Source organism: Musca vetustissima, unplaced genomic scaffold (genome assembly GCF_032173495.1).
Source record: "Musca vetustissima isolate MV318-11 ecotype Yass unplaced genomic scaffold, APGP_CSIRO_Mvet_v1 utg580, whole genome shotgun sequence".
Taxonomy (NCBI): domain Eukaryota; kingdom Metazoa; phylum Arthropoda; class Insecta; order Diptera; family Muscidae; genus Musca; species Musca vetustissima.
The window spans coordinates 337,258-351,634 of record NW_026882109.1 but is presented as its reverse complement, the minus strand read 5'-3'; the positions used below and the strand labels follow the sequence as shown (position 1 = coordinate 351,634).

Below are 14,377 nucleotides of genomic sequence, written 5' to 3'. Positions count from 1 at the left end.
AGATTTTCTATAGAAACCCTTATTCAGCCAGGCTGAACTGAAGATTTTCTATAGAAACCCTTATTCAGCCAGTCTGAATTGAAGATTTTCTTTAGAAACACTTATTCAGCCAGGCTGAATTGAAGATTTTCTATAGAAACTCTTATTCAGCCAGGCTGAATTGAAGATTTTCTATAGAAACACTTATTCAGCCAGGCTGAATTGAAGATTTTCTATAGAAACTCTTATTCAGCCAGGCTGAATTGAAGATTTTCTATAGAAACTCTTATTCAGCCAGGCTGAATTGATGGTTTTCTATAGAAACTCTTATTCAGCCAGGCTGAATTGAAGATTTTCTATATAAACTCTTATTCAGCCAGGCTGAATTGAAGATTTTCTATATAAACTCTTATTCAGCCAGGCTGAATTGAAGATTTTCTATAGAAACTCTTATTCAGCCAGGCTGAATTGAAGATTTTCTATATAAACTCTTATTCAGCCAGGCTGAATTGAAGATTTTCTATATAAACTCTTATTCAGCCAGGCTGAATTGAAGATTTTCTATAGAAACTCTTATTCAGCCAGGCTGAATTGAAGATTTTCTATTGAAACCCATATTCAGCCAGGCTGAATTGAAGATTTTCTATAGAAACTCTTATTCAGCCAGGCTGAATTGAAGATTTTCTATAGAAAAATCGAATTCAGCTTAGCTGAATAGGGTTTAACATTGAGGAAAATGAATTCCATTGATGCTACACTGAAGTTAGCATCCCTTTCTACCTCTTGACGAATGCTTTTTTATCACAAACATAATTGTGCGTTGCTCTTTCATGTTTTCATCTGTCGACAGTGAATTGAAATTTATTTTTCCGAAATCTTTTTTATCCACAAAATACTTTTTTATTCGTCTTTTTTATCCAATTGTCTGCGAAAGTATTTAACCGTTAACAAGTTCTGCTGTTGACAGCCACTTGACATTTCACAGACAATCCTCTGTGGGGAGGTTAATCTGCTGAAGCTCTCTTTGATGTTGCTGAAGTGGAAAGCTCGCTGTTTTTTTGTCCAGAACGAAGTTTAGATTTATCTCATAATTAGATATTGATATCATTTAGATTACATAGAAAACATAACAAAAACATATTACGAACAGAAATATACAATTCAGCAAAGTTTTCTGAAACTAATTGTATTATAGAGGGATTTAGAGATAAAAAATATATTTAAGACAGTTGGGGTTTCTGTACAAAAATCTTCAATTCAGCCTGTCTGAATAAGAGTTTCTATAGAAAATCTTCAATTCAGCCTGGCTGAATAAGAGTTTCTATAGAAAATCTTCAATTCAGCCTGGCCGAACAAGAGTTTCTATAGAAAATCTTCAATTCAGCCTGGCTGAGTAAGAGTTTCTATAGAAAATCTTCAATTCAGCCTGGCTGATTAAGAGATTCTATAGAAAATCTTCAATTTAGCCTAGCTGAATTGGGTTTTCTATAGAAAATCTTCAATTTAGCGTTGCTGAATAAGAGTTTCTATAGAAAATCTTCAATTCAGCCTGGCTGAATAAGAGTTTCTATAGAAAATCTTCAATTCTGCCTGGCTGAATAAGAGTTTCTATAGAAAATCTTCAATTCAGCCTGGCTGAATAAGAGTTTCTATAGAAAATCTTCAATTCAGCCTGGCTGAATAAGAGTTTCTATAGAAAATCTTCAATTCAGCCTGGCTGAATAAGAGTTTCTATAGAAAATCTTCAATTCAGCCTGGCTGAATAAGAGTTTCTATAGAAAATCTTCAATTCAGCCTGGCTGAATAAGAGTTTCTATAGAAAATCTTCAATTCTGCCTGGCTGAATAAGAGTTTCTATAGAAAATCTTCAATTCTGCCTGGCTGAATAAGAGTTTCTATAGAAAATCTTCAATTCTGCCTGGCTGAATAAGAGTTTCTATAGAAAATCTTCAATTCAGCCTGGCTGAATAAGAGTTTCTATAGAAAATCTTCAATTCTGCCTGGCTGAATAAGAGTTTCTATAGAAAATCTTCATTTCAGCCTGGCTGAATAAGAGTTTCTATAGAAAATCTTCAATTCAGCCTGGCTGAATAAGAGTTTCTATAGAAAATCTTCAATTCAGCCTGGCTGAATAAGAGTTTCTATAGAAAATCTTCAATTCAGCCTGGCTGAATAAGAGTTTCTATAGAAAATCTTCAATTCAGCCTGGCTGAACAAGAGTTTCTATAGAAAATCTGCAATTCAGCCTGGCTGAACAAGAGTTTCTATAGAAAATCTGCAATTCAGCCTGGCTGAACAAGAGTTTCTATAGAAAATCTTCAATTCAGCCTGGCTGAATAAGAGTTTCTATAAAAAATCTTCAATTCAGCCTGGCTGAATAAGAGTTTCTATAGAAAATCTTCAATTCAGCCTGGCTGAATAAGAGTTTCTATAAAAAATCTTCAATTCAGCCTGGCTGAATAAGAGTTTCTATAAAAAATCTTCAATTCAGCCTGGCTGAATAAGAGTTTCTATAAAAAATCTTCAATTCAGCCTGGCTGAATAAGAGTTTCTATAGAAAATCTTCAATTCAGCCTGGATGAATAAGAGTTTCTATAGAAAATCTTCAATTCTGCCTGGCTGAATAAGAGTTTCTATAGAAAATCTTCAATTCTGCCTGGCTGAATAAGAGTTTCTATAGAAAATCTTCAATTCTGCCTGGCTGAATAAGAGTTTCTATAGAAAATCTTCAATTCAGCCTGGCTGAATAAGAGTTTCTATAGAAAATCTTCAATTCAGCCTGGCTGAATAAGAGTTTCTATAGAAAATCTTCAATTCTGCCTGGCTGAATAAGAGTTTCTATAGAAAATCTTCAATTCAGCCTGGCTGAATTGGGTTTTCAATAGAAAATCTTCAATTCAGCCTGGCTGAATAAGGTTTTCTATAGAAAATCTTCAATTCAGCCTGGCTCAATAAGGTTTTCTATAGAAAATCTTCAATTCAGCCTGGCTGAATAAGGTTTTCTATAGAAAATCTTCAATTCAGCCTGGCTGAATAAGAGTTTCTATAGAAAATCTTCAATTCAGCCTGGCTGAATAAGAGTTTCTATAGAAAATCTTCAATTCAGCCTGGCTGAATAAGAGTTTCTATAGAAAATCTTCAATTCAGCCTGGCTGAATAAGAGTTTCTATAGAAAATCTTCAATTCAGCCTGGCTGAATAAGAGTTTCTATAGAAAATCTTCAATTCAGCCTGGCTGAATAAGAGTTTCTATAGAAAATCTTCAATTCAGCCTGGCTGAATAAGAGTTTCTATAGAAAATCTTCAATTCAGCCTGGCTGAATAAGAGTTTCTATAGAAAATCTTCAATTCAGCCTGGCTGAATAAGAGTTTCTATAGAAAATCTTCAATTCAGCCTGGCTGAATAAGAGTTTCTATAGAAAATCTTCAATTCAGCCTGGCTGAATAAGAGTTTCTATAGAAAATCTTCAATTCAGCCTGGCTGAATAAGAGTTTCTATAGAAAATCTTCAATTCAGCCTGGCTGAATAAGAGTTTCTATAGAAAATCTTCAATTCAGCCTGGCTGAATAAGAGTTTCTATAGAAAATCTTCAATTCAGCCTGGCTGAATAAGAGTTTCTATAGAAAATCTTCAATTCAGCCTGGCTGAATAAGAGTTTCTATAGAAAATCTTCAATTCAGCCTGGCTGAATAAGAGTTTCTATAGAAAATCTTCAATTCAGCCTGGCTGAATAAGAGTTTCTATAGAAAATCTTCAATTCAGCCTGGCTGAATAAGAGTTTCTATAGAAAATCTTCAATTCAGCCTGGCTGAATAAGAGTTTCTATAGAAAATCTTCAATTCAGCCTGGCTGAATAAGAGTTTCTATAGAAAATCTTCAATTCAGCCTGGCTGAATAAGAGTTTCTATAGAAAATCTTCAATTCAGCCTGGCTGAATAAGAGTTTCTATAGAAAATCTTCAATTCAGCCTGGCTGAATAAGAGTTTCTATAGAAAATCTTCAATTCAGCCTGGCTGAATAAGTGTTTCTATAGAAAATCTTCAATTCAGCCTGGCTGAATTGGATTTTCAATAGAAAATATTCAATTCAGCTTGGCTGAATTGGGTTTTCAATAGAAAATATTCAATTCAGCCTGGCTGAATAAGGTTTTCTATAGAAAATCTTCAATTCAGCCTGGCTGAATAAGGTTTTCTATAGAAAATCTTCAATTCAGCCTGGCTGAATAAGGTTTTCTATAGAAAATCTTCAATTCAGCCTGGCTGAATAAGGTTTTCTATAGAAAATCTTCAATTCAGCCTGGCTGAATAAGGTTTTCTATAGAAAATCTTCAATTCAGCCTGGCTGAATAAGGTTTTCTATAGAAAATCTTCAATTCAGCCTGGCTGAATAAGGTTTTCTTTAGAAAATCTTCAATTCAGCCTTGCTGAATAAGGTTTTCTATAGAAAATCTTCAATTCAGCCTGGCTGAATAAGGTTTTCTATAGAAAATCTTCAATTCAGCCTGGCTGAATAAGGTTTTCTATAGAAAATCTTCAATTCAGCCTGGCTGAATAAGAGTTTCTATAGAAAATCTTCAATTCAGCCTGGCTGAATAAGAGTTTCTATAAAAAATCTTCAATTCAGCCTGGCTGAATAAGAGTTTCTATAGAAAATCTTCAATTCAGCCTGGCTGAATAAGAGTTTCTATAGAAAATCTTCAATTCAGCCTGGCTGAATAAGTGTTTATATAGAAAATCTTCAATTCAGCCTGGCTGAATAAGAGTTTATATAGAAAATCTTCAATTCAGCCTGGCTGAATAAGAGTTTATATAGAAAATCTTCAATTCTGCCTGGCTGATTTAGGATTTCTATAGAAAATCTTCAATTCAGCCTGGCTGAAGTAGTTTTTCTATAGAAAATCTTCAATTCAGCCTGGCTGAAGTAGTTTTTCTATAGAAAATCTTCAATTCAGCCTGGCTGAAGTAGTTTTTCTATAGAAAATCTTCAATTCAGCCTGGCTGAAGTAGTTTTTCTATGGGAAATCTTTAATTTAGTATGTTGAAATTAGTGTTTCTTTAGAAAATCTTCAATTCAGCCCACCTACATTTATTTTATTTGCCTTTTCTTGAGCCTTTCCATTCGAAATGAACAAGTGTCACCTGCCTAATTTTCCCGTCTGCCTACAAATTTAGAGAAAAAAATAAGTAAATTGTAAATGCCAACGCCCCAGAAAACTACACACATACCTATACACATATAGATTTACTTACATCAGTTTGTTTACGTCATGGGAAATTGAAAACATAAGCGGAATCGATTAAGCTTACAACGACTTGATATCTGTTCGGTTAATGTAAGTTTTCTCAAAACCAAAACAAATCATGTTTGCCATTTTTATTGAATATTCGTGTCAAGAAATCATAGACTGCAAATGAAAATGTACGGTCTGGTCGGATCGTTTTAGGCTGTCTTCTAACCTGCGAAGTCAATGGGTGGTGGCTCAGACAATAATTGCAAATTTACGGTGGATTTTGGTTTTTGGATATTTTCGTGATTTTTTTTTTTGTTTTTGACATTTTCAAGTGATTGTCTTTTTTGTACTCAACTCGAATTGCCCCCCAAAAAATACATTTACCGCGCGAACTATCATTTTCCCCTGGCCAATATGACAGATATGTCAAATTGCACGCAATCATGGATTTCGGGTTGTATTTGCCATAATACCCATTTTGACATTTTATTGAACCCCGCCGACCGTTTGGTGATGTCATATACATAGCTACAGGTATTCCATTCGATTCGAAAGGTGCATGCGTATGTGTGTTTGTATTGAGTGTCTGTTGTTGTTTTTGTAGTCCATCCAATCAAAGAGTGTTATTTTGTTCCCCCATTGGTTACAACTGGTGTCTGATATCATCATCAACATCGTCGTCATCATCAGCGAATAGTTGTATAGTTAATAGTATCATCCTCTGGAGTAGCTATGTAAGCTTATCGATTGTAGTTGTTCTTGTTCCTTTTATTGTAGTTGTTTCGATTTCATGTTTATTTTTTTTTGTTTATTTGTCTGTTTGTATCATAGTTGCTGCTTCTTCTTTTTTTGGTATTAAAAAAACTTGATTTGAAATGTGGCGATAAGGTGGCGATTGTGAAAATTAATTATCGAACGACACAATTTCAAATTGAATTGAATTTGATAGATAACCCTGTAGACGCTACTGCCTAGATTGAAAAAAAAAATCAACACATCGCTGCTGAATTAGAGATAGCGGATAGAAGAAGCGAAGAATTTTGATTTGATTGGAACGAAAAATATCGAAAGAAAAAACAAATCAAATCACAACTATAACCGGGCAGGTACTTCATTCGGTCGTCACGAAGGCATTTTGATAAATTGAAATGACAAATTGAGATAACGTTGGATGTGTCAACGCGCTACTGACATCAAGCTATACCCTGGTACAACTACACACACAAATATTAAATGATTTCCAGTAAATGACAAACTATGATATAGTTTTTGATTTTTTCTTTTAATTAGAACATTTTTTTTGAAAGATAATATGAGTCATGAAGAAGGGGGAAGGAAAAGGGAAATTGAGTAGAAATTGAACAATTAGGGACTAGACATGATGAATTGCGTTTTTGAAAAGAAATTAAACAATTTAGCCAGGCTGAATTGAATATTTTCTATAGAAAACCCTTTTTAGCTGGGGGTGAATTGAAGATTTCCAATATAAAAACTAATTCAGCCAGGCTCAATTGAAGATTTTCTATAGAAAAACAAAGTCTGACCTCTAATTGGGGAAATATGTTGAATTCATAATCATCACAGAAACGATGTATTACAGCCTGTTCCACGATCTCGAAAGAAAATTTGTGCGAACGAAGGCTACTCACTCACTTTCGCATAAGAATGCGTTCCACTAACTTTCGTTCTTTCTTTCGCATAGCCTTACGTGATTCAGTGTTGCAAAATATTTTTTGGCAAAATTAATCGCGAAATAAGGCAAAAAAAAGCGCCAAATGTCTAATTTAAACGCGAAAAAGCAGCAGTGGCTCTGTCTCAACTGACAGTTCAGTTGTAAACAAACAAATTGTAAATAAACAAACAAAATAAAATTTCTAGTGATTGTGTTCAGATTATTTGTGTTCTTAAAAAAGAAAAAAATGAATATTTCTGTGGCCCTGTTTTTTATGGATGATGAGGAGGAGGTACAAAATGTGCCACGGAGGCATTTAAGAGATGCTTCGAATTTATTTGAAGTACCTAACAACCAGTAAGTATGATTGTATTTTTACATTTTTGAAATAATAAAAAATGATTTTTTCTAGGTTTGTGGCCAATTTTCGTGTGTCGAAGGAAGTTTTTCGGGCTCTTTTGGATATGATGGAAGAGAAGTGGGTGGCCGGTTGCAGAACTACCCAAATCCGCCCCGATTTAAAACTTGGCACATTCTTGCGGTTTTTGGCAACAGGAAGCTACCAACAGAATCTAGGGAACGAAGCCTTGACTTCAACAGCGAAGTCGACAGTGAGCAGAACCATTGCGGAATGTCTGCAGATTTTTGAGGACCACATTTGCGGCCAATGGATAAAAAAGCCGACACTTACAGAGGAACGCAACACAATGGACGCTTTCTATGAAAGAACAATGTTCCCTGGAATTGTTGGATGCGTTGATGGCACGCATATCCGCATCAAGTCACCAGGGGACGAATTGAAAGCCCTTTACTATAATAGAAAGGGTTATTATAGTATAAATGCAATGGTGGTAAGTAAATACATTTATCGTAAAGCGATTTTAAAATTATTGTGTTTTTTCGAATTAGATATGTGACCATAAAATGCGTATAACATTTGTCGACGCTAGACATCCCGGAAGCAACCATGATGCATTTGTATGGGAAAGGAGTGATCCAGACAAGTGTATGCAAAGGGAGTTTGACAATGGAAAACGAAACTTTTGGATTCTCGGTGAGTAATTTGTATACATCTTATATCATAATACATCAATTACATTTGTGTTTTCTTTTTTATAGGGGATGGAGGATACAAATTGAAGCCCTTTCTTATGACGCCTTACCGCAGCCCTAGAGATGTCGCCGAGAAAAAATTCAATAAGAGACATGCTAGTGCGCGTAACGTCATTGAAAGGTGCTTTGGGGTCCTAAAAAACAGATTCCGATGTATCATCGGATCTCGGGGCCTTCATTATGACGCTGCAAAGGTAGTGCAAATTATAAATGCATGTTGTGCGCTGCACAACATGTGCATACACTACCGATCTGAAGAGCCGCCAGGTGATGTTATTGATGATGATCTGGAAGACGAAGTGGATGACAATAATGATCTTGAAAGCAGAGCTGACGCAATAAGGAGAAAAATTGCAATAAATTTGTAAAATTAAAAGAATTTTTTATTAAAATAAAATAAATTAAATTAAAAATTAAAAAATTAGTTTTTGCTCTCCGACGTTGGAACGTTTTTTTGCTGATGATGTGGATGGAAAATTATGTTGTGATGTGCATTTGAATGGGGGTGATTTCTGCACGGTTTGATGTTCCATGTGTTGACGAGGGGACGTTGTTTGTTTACGTTGGTGTTGCTGTTGGGTCTGTGTTTGTTGTGTGTGTGCTGACTGTGTCTGAGTTTGTTGTGTGTGTGCTGACTGTGCCTGTTGTTTTGCATATTGTTGAGTTGTGATGGTACAGGTTTTTACGTTTATTTGTTGTTGTTGGGTATGTGATTCTGGGGAACTGAACTGCCTGGTAGGTGTTACCACTGCTACGGCCTTGGATGGTCTTGATGGGGTGGTATTCAATGCCTCGAAGCAGTAATCTATTTCGTCCGCGTAGCCAAAAGTTTTACCACTTGGTGCTGCGGACTTCGACAAGAAGAGTGTCCGGTCAATTGCTGTTTCCAGCTCCGTTAGGCACTCAAACCGGTATAAACCACCCCCTGTACCTTGCAGCCCTTTTTTATTTTCCGCAATTTTCTTTTTGGTGCGGGACTTTAGATCGGCCCACGTCTGTAAATAGTAATGCCGGTCAGACAAATAGATCGTAAGCCGAGTTTTCTGACTTACCTTTTTCCACTCTGCAATTGTGCGGGAAGGAGGACCCATGGTATTTAATTTAAAAACTAACTTCTTCCAGTGGTCCTCCAGGGATTGCCTGCTGCTTCCAAAAATTGGCACTCCTCTGGCAAACTCGGGATTCTCCTCCATATACTCAACTAGTGCCCGCAGCTGTGTAGTTGATGATTTTTTCGTGCTGGAATTGAGAAAATAAAAAAATTATTTATTGTTCCCATAATAAATTGGATTTATTATTTTTACTTACATTTTTGTTTCCATTTTCAATTAAGCAATGTTTATGTTTTAAAACAGATTTTCCTTAATTGTTATCGTACGACAGCAAACACACAAGTGACTGATTTTGACATTTGTGTTCGCATGCGTACGAAAGAAAAAATAGTGGAACGCAAAATTACACTGAAACGCTTACGTTTTCGTTCGCATTGATTTTCGTGCAAATTTTCGTTCTGATGGATTTTAGTGGAACGGAAATCAGCTGTTTGTCGTGTAAAAGTTGTGCGAACGTGTTCTTTCGATATCGTGGAACAGGCCGTTAATTTGCAATAGATTTCCTCAATGTGGTCGATATACGTGTGGAGTTAACTGAGACATTTGAGATAATCCAAGCTTTCTATAGATTTCTTTACACATGGAGTAAAATCGCCATCGATTAATATCGGACAAAAACTATAGAATCGAAGTGTTGTATAGGGATGGAGAAATTGTTTATCTAATATGCTATATCGTAAGTCTTATCTTCAGTAGTTGAAATCTCTCAACAGGTTTCGACTGTCAAAAAGGTGTAAACGTCGAAAACGTCATATACCTGTATAAAATGTAATAAATGTAGTAAACGTCATTTATTTCAATATTATCAGCATATAAAGTTATTTTCAAGAATATATATTATTTTTACATATATCTGACTATTCCTTGCTAGAACTGATACAAATTTCTAATTTTTTTTTTTTTGAGAAGAAAAATTTCAATTTTTTATGGATTTGAGTAAAGCATGCGTAACTTCCAAATTGATTAATGGAAATAGCTATTTTATCAAAAACCTAATGGATTTGGGTAGATTTCCGTCGTTTCTGACGTATGTATAATACGTCGGAAATGTATGTCATTTACGTCACTGTTTCTGACAGGCCATCTCTGTCTCTCAATCACCCTAGATATTTATGTATATAAGAAGACACACATTTTTTCCGAATTATGGCATAATCAAATATCGCCTGATATTCAATTTTCAAATCGGTTATGGGAATTTTCCCCAGTTTAAATATGATTGACGATGATGATTGATGACACTAGTGATACAATTTACTTTAGGGGCATGTTATATATTTATGATTTTTTGCAACCTCGTATCATATTTTGATACATTTTTAAAATGTTTAGATAAAATCTATAAACAAAATTATATAAAAAACCTCACGCGTGAAATTATTTTGTGGGGGAGATACCAGAAGGACTGGACAGATATTCCCCATGTTCGAACATGAACTAAGTTTGAAAGAAATATTACGATGTGCAATGTTTGGATGAAATCGGTTAGTCACTTCGAGAGTTATACTGCGCACCAGCCGGCCAGACAGATAGACGGACATTTGTAAATCGAATCCAAATTGTCTGAAACGGTCCAAAGAAACATAGAGTCTAAAACAGGCATGCTTACCCATATACGCTACCGTAACTGAGGGTCAATTGGTAAACACATTTTCTCTTTCTTTCTCTTTGCGTCAGTCATTTTTAATGGTGAATTCTCAGTTACGCTCGCATACACTTGCTCTCAATTTAATTTTGCCCAACACTGGTCTAAAACCAATATTTCGATGAGGCACATTTTTGCCCTACCTATGTGTATATGCCCTCATTAGACTGGGTGTATAAAAATAATAATAATCACTAAAGATATATTGACGACTTACAGAAGGTATACTGGCTATTGAATATTTACACGAGTACTTCTGTCCATCGATGACCTTCAGAAGTCTCCCTGTGTTTAGAAGACCTCTGTCTATTGAAGACCCATTGAAAGTTTTTTTTTCTATAGAAGACCTACATAACCTACCAATCTGCAACTGAAGTTATTTTGTCTATATGAGACATATTGTATGTCCTTTATTTATAGGAGAACAGACTTATTGCCATCAAAGAATAGCCTTCCACTTTTTTCTCTACATTTACTGTTAAAAAAGTAATTTTCGAAGTGGCCCAAAAAAACCAAAGGTATTTTCGTGGTCCAGGGACTCCAACTAAACAGAATTGCTACATTAGAAGCCCTGGATTTTTTAAAGGATATGTTTTTAATGAAAGGCGAGGAGCTTTTTAAAGGATTATCAAAGGCGTGGAGTTTTTAAAGGATTATCAAAGGAAATATTTTTTTCAGGGCATGAAAATCATAAAAACAGGCCACATTTTGACATAAAATGAGATTTAAAGATTTTGACTTAGTTTTCCAACCGAAGTACCTTTTTTTGGCATACATCTTTCCCGAAAATGGTCAATATAGGAATGTTTGCGAAATCAAGCCATATTCTGTTTAATTCCTACTTCAATTCTGATATTTGCTACTTTACTATGTAGTTTTTATACCCTACACAACTATGTTGTCAGGGTATTATAGCTTTGCGCAGCCGCCCGGAGTTTCTTACGCCGCGAAATAGTGGTCCTAGACCCACCTTTAAGTGGCTCAGTCAAGATATGACAATCGATATCTCGACTAGCTGAGTCGATCAAGACATGTGTGTTCGTCCGTCTGACCATTATAATTTCTAAACACGATACAGGCCACCATTATGGACCAATCGTCGCGAAATTTTGAATGTAGGACCCCTATTGTATTTTGTAATGATTGGTTAATATTTAGGGGATGAAATGGACAAAAAAACTTTATTTTTGTTTGATTTTTTTGGACGGTCTAGAGGCCACAATTATAACCCGAACACCACGAAATTTTACACCAGAAATGGAATCTGGCCAAAAATAGGTCCGTCTGTTTTAATGAAGATCGGTAATAATTTTTAGCGGGTGAAATGGACCCTGACTTTTGTGGGAAAAATTAAAAAAATTGTAAGTTGTGCCAGAATTGAACGGGTTTGCCTAGGAAGAAGCCTCTCACTATCCGAAATTGCAGGAGGATGTTGTTGCAGGACTTTATTGCATCTGTTGCCATTTATGGCTTCGGAGACCGCCAGTTGATGCACGGATTTCATTGCGTTCGCTATCGACAAGCTGTTGACGTCCGATGGAATGACGCCTTGGATGCTATCACGATAGCGCCTCAAGTCCTGGCGGATGTGTCGCGGAGGTGGATCTGCCATCACTGTGTGATGGTTAGGATGGCACGGCAGATAGCATTCCGGCAGGAACTGTCTAGTCAACAACACATTATGTTGCTTGACTGACAGCATCCTGGTTTCCTCATGTAGGTGATCGACGCTCGTCATCTGGACACACCCGGTTGCAATTCGGAGTGCATTATTTTGGGTTGTTTGCAAGGATCTCCATTGTGTGTCGCTAAGGAATGAAGTCCAGACTTGGGCAGCATAATTCAGAATGGAACGACATATAGCCTTATAAGTCGTTACCAACGTTTCTTTATCCTTGCCCCAGGAGGTGCTTTCAGAACTTTATTCAACTTCTGGTTGATGTAATTGGATTTCGAGGAGAAATGAAGGAGGCTATCGAACACCACCCCAAGGATTTTCGGATTATGGACGGTGGGGATGCGACTACCTTCAACGGAAATGTCAAGTTCTAGATTGACTTCTCGCGTCCAGGAAGTGAAAAGTGACACAGTGGACTTTTTAGATTGCGCTCCCGGAAGAAGTTGGTGATGGTGGCTAGATAGTTGGAAATTCTTGCACTTACGTCGTCAATGTTAACGCCGGACGAACTAATCGTACAGTCGTCGGCGTACGACACCACTGAAATATCTGGTGGAGGAATGGGGAATTTCGCAAGATACATGTTGAACAAAATGGGAGATAGGACACCGCCTTGTGGTACTCCCATTTTGATCTTGCGATATTTGGATTTTTTGGCCACGGAACTAAACGAAGGCCTGCCGCCCATTAAGGAAGTTGGCAAGCCAACGTTTGATATCACACGGAAGGTAGCTTTTCGTGGTAGTTGTGTGGGGTATCATATGGTCGGCCCCGTCCGAGAGCAGTGCTTACTGGTTTATTATTGTCATGATTTAGATATTTATTTGAGGCCGACTTCCTCGATCTTGCCAACATTTTTCTTTCATTTCAGAAAACGCTGTAATTTTTCGGCAATTTTATGCCCGATACAGAGGTTCCACGCTATTTGTGTTCCTAGGCGGATTTTCCCAACGAAATAGCTGTGATTTGGCATTGTATATTCTTGTTGTGTGAAAAAAATATATTTCGAGAATATTGTTAACATAGCCTCCTCTAAAGGGCCTACTATTGTGGTTGGAATTTAGCATTCCAGTTTCTTAGAGAGTGACAAATATCTTTGTAGTAATTTTTCTTTAAAGGCCCCGCCTCATTTTTGGTATTTTAAAGGGTTCCTGTTTTTGTGGTGGGTGATAACAAAATTATAGGTGTTTTGTTATACATGTCAATATAATGGTTCCGCACCTTTATAGATATTTTGTTCTTTGATTATTTTCTACCGATGTGACTGTAATATGCCATTCTTCGAAATATTTTATGTTAGAACATTTTAATATAGGTCCATGTTTTGTCATAGCCTCCCATGAAAAGTCCCGCCCAGTTTCGATACTTTCCGAAATTTTCCAACCTCGTTTTCTCAGAGGTTAAAAAATCCTATAAACTTCATGGGAAAGGGTATAAAAAGTCCGGCTCGGACGAATTTTTGCTAATTTGTCCTTTATATCCTAAAGCAATTTATTAGACTAGAGGCTCTACTAGCAATGCCTTCAAAATATAATTCTAATTTTGACATATTTGGGAGGTCATTCTCATACACATATCTTTGATTATGTTCCTTTTCATGTCCCTAAATATAAATCATTCCTAAGCAATCGGTACTTTATTGCGAATATTACTGAGATTGCAATATAAGTGATTGCCTGACGAATGGGCACACATAACTAGATCGATTCAGCTGGTCCATACATACAAAAGGTGTATCTACAACCAATAGTTTGAGGTGTCAAAAACTTCTGAGGACTAAACAAATATTATCAGAAAATACCAATGAAATATTCCTTGGCCAGTAGTTAAATCTCCCGAATCTGATTACTGATAACGTTGGTCAATAGATTTACTTCGAATCAAGATTATTTAAATATCCGTACAACTTCTCTTCCTCTCCAGGTGTTCAGTATAAACCACGTGTTAA

At 36.2% G+C, this 14,377-nt stretch overlaps 2 protein-coding genes across 2 annotated transcripts; one reads left to right on the top strand and one right to left on the bottom strand.

The window, feature by feature from the left end:
- Nucleotides 1–6,783: 6,783 nt before the first annotated feature.
- On the top strand, nucleotides 6,784–8,406 carry LOC133328312 (putative nuclease HARBI1). The gene is made up of 4 exons (XM_061536879.1): nucleotides 6,784–7,238; nucleotides 7,294–7,732; nucleotides 7,791–7,935; nucleotides 8,001–8,406. The coding sequence occupies exons 1-4, from the start codon at nucleotides 7,129–7,131 to the stop codon at nucleotides 8,360–8,362; spliced, it is 1,056 nt and encodes a 351-aa protein (XP_061392863.1). The 5' UTR covers nucleotides 6,784–7,128; the 3' UTR covers nucleotides 8,363–8,406.
- A 1-nt stretch (nucleotide 8,407) lies between these two features.
- On the bottom strand, nucleotides 8,408–9,606 carry LOC133328314 (uncharacterized). The gene is made up of 3 exons (XM_061536880.1): nucleotides 9,303–9,606; nucleotides 9,047–9,233; nucleotides 8,408–8,989 (listed from the first exon to the last, which is right to left on the bottom strand). The coding sequence occupies exons 1-3, from the start codon at nucleotides 9,314–9,316 to the stop codon at nucleotides 8,408–8,410; spliced, it is 783 nt and encodes a 260-aa protein (XP_061392864.1). The 5' UTR covers nucleotides 9,317–9,606.
- Nucleotides 9,607–14,377: the final 4,771 nt, after the last annotated feature.

Coding starts and splice junctions, on each gene's coding strand:
- LOC133328314 (XM_061536880.1), bottom strand. Junction 8,990..9,046: donor CAATTGCAGAGTGGAAAAAG/GTAAGTCAGAAA, acceptor TACTATTTACAG/ACGTGGGCCGATCTAAAGTC.
- LOC133328312 (XM_061536879.1), top strand. CDS start 7,129: ATGAATATTTCTGTGGCCCTGTTTTTTATGGATGATGAGGAGGAGGTA. Junction 7,239..7,293: donor TTTGAAGTACCTAACAACCA/GTAAGTATGATT, acceptor GATTTTTTCTAG/GTTTGTGGCCAATTTTCGTG. Junction 7,733..7,790: donor ATAGTATAAATGCAATGGTG/GTAAGTAAATAC, acceptor TTTTCGAATTAG/ATATGTGACCATAAAATGCG.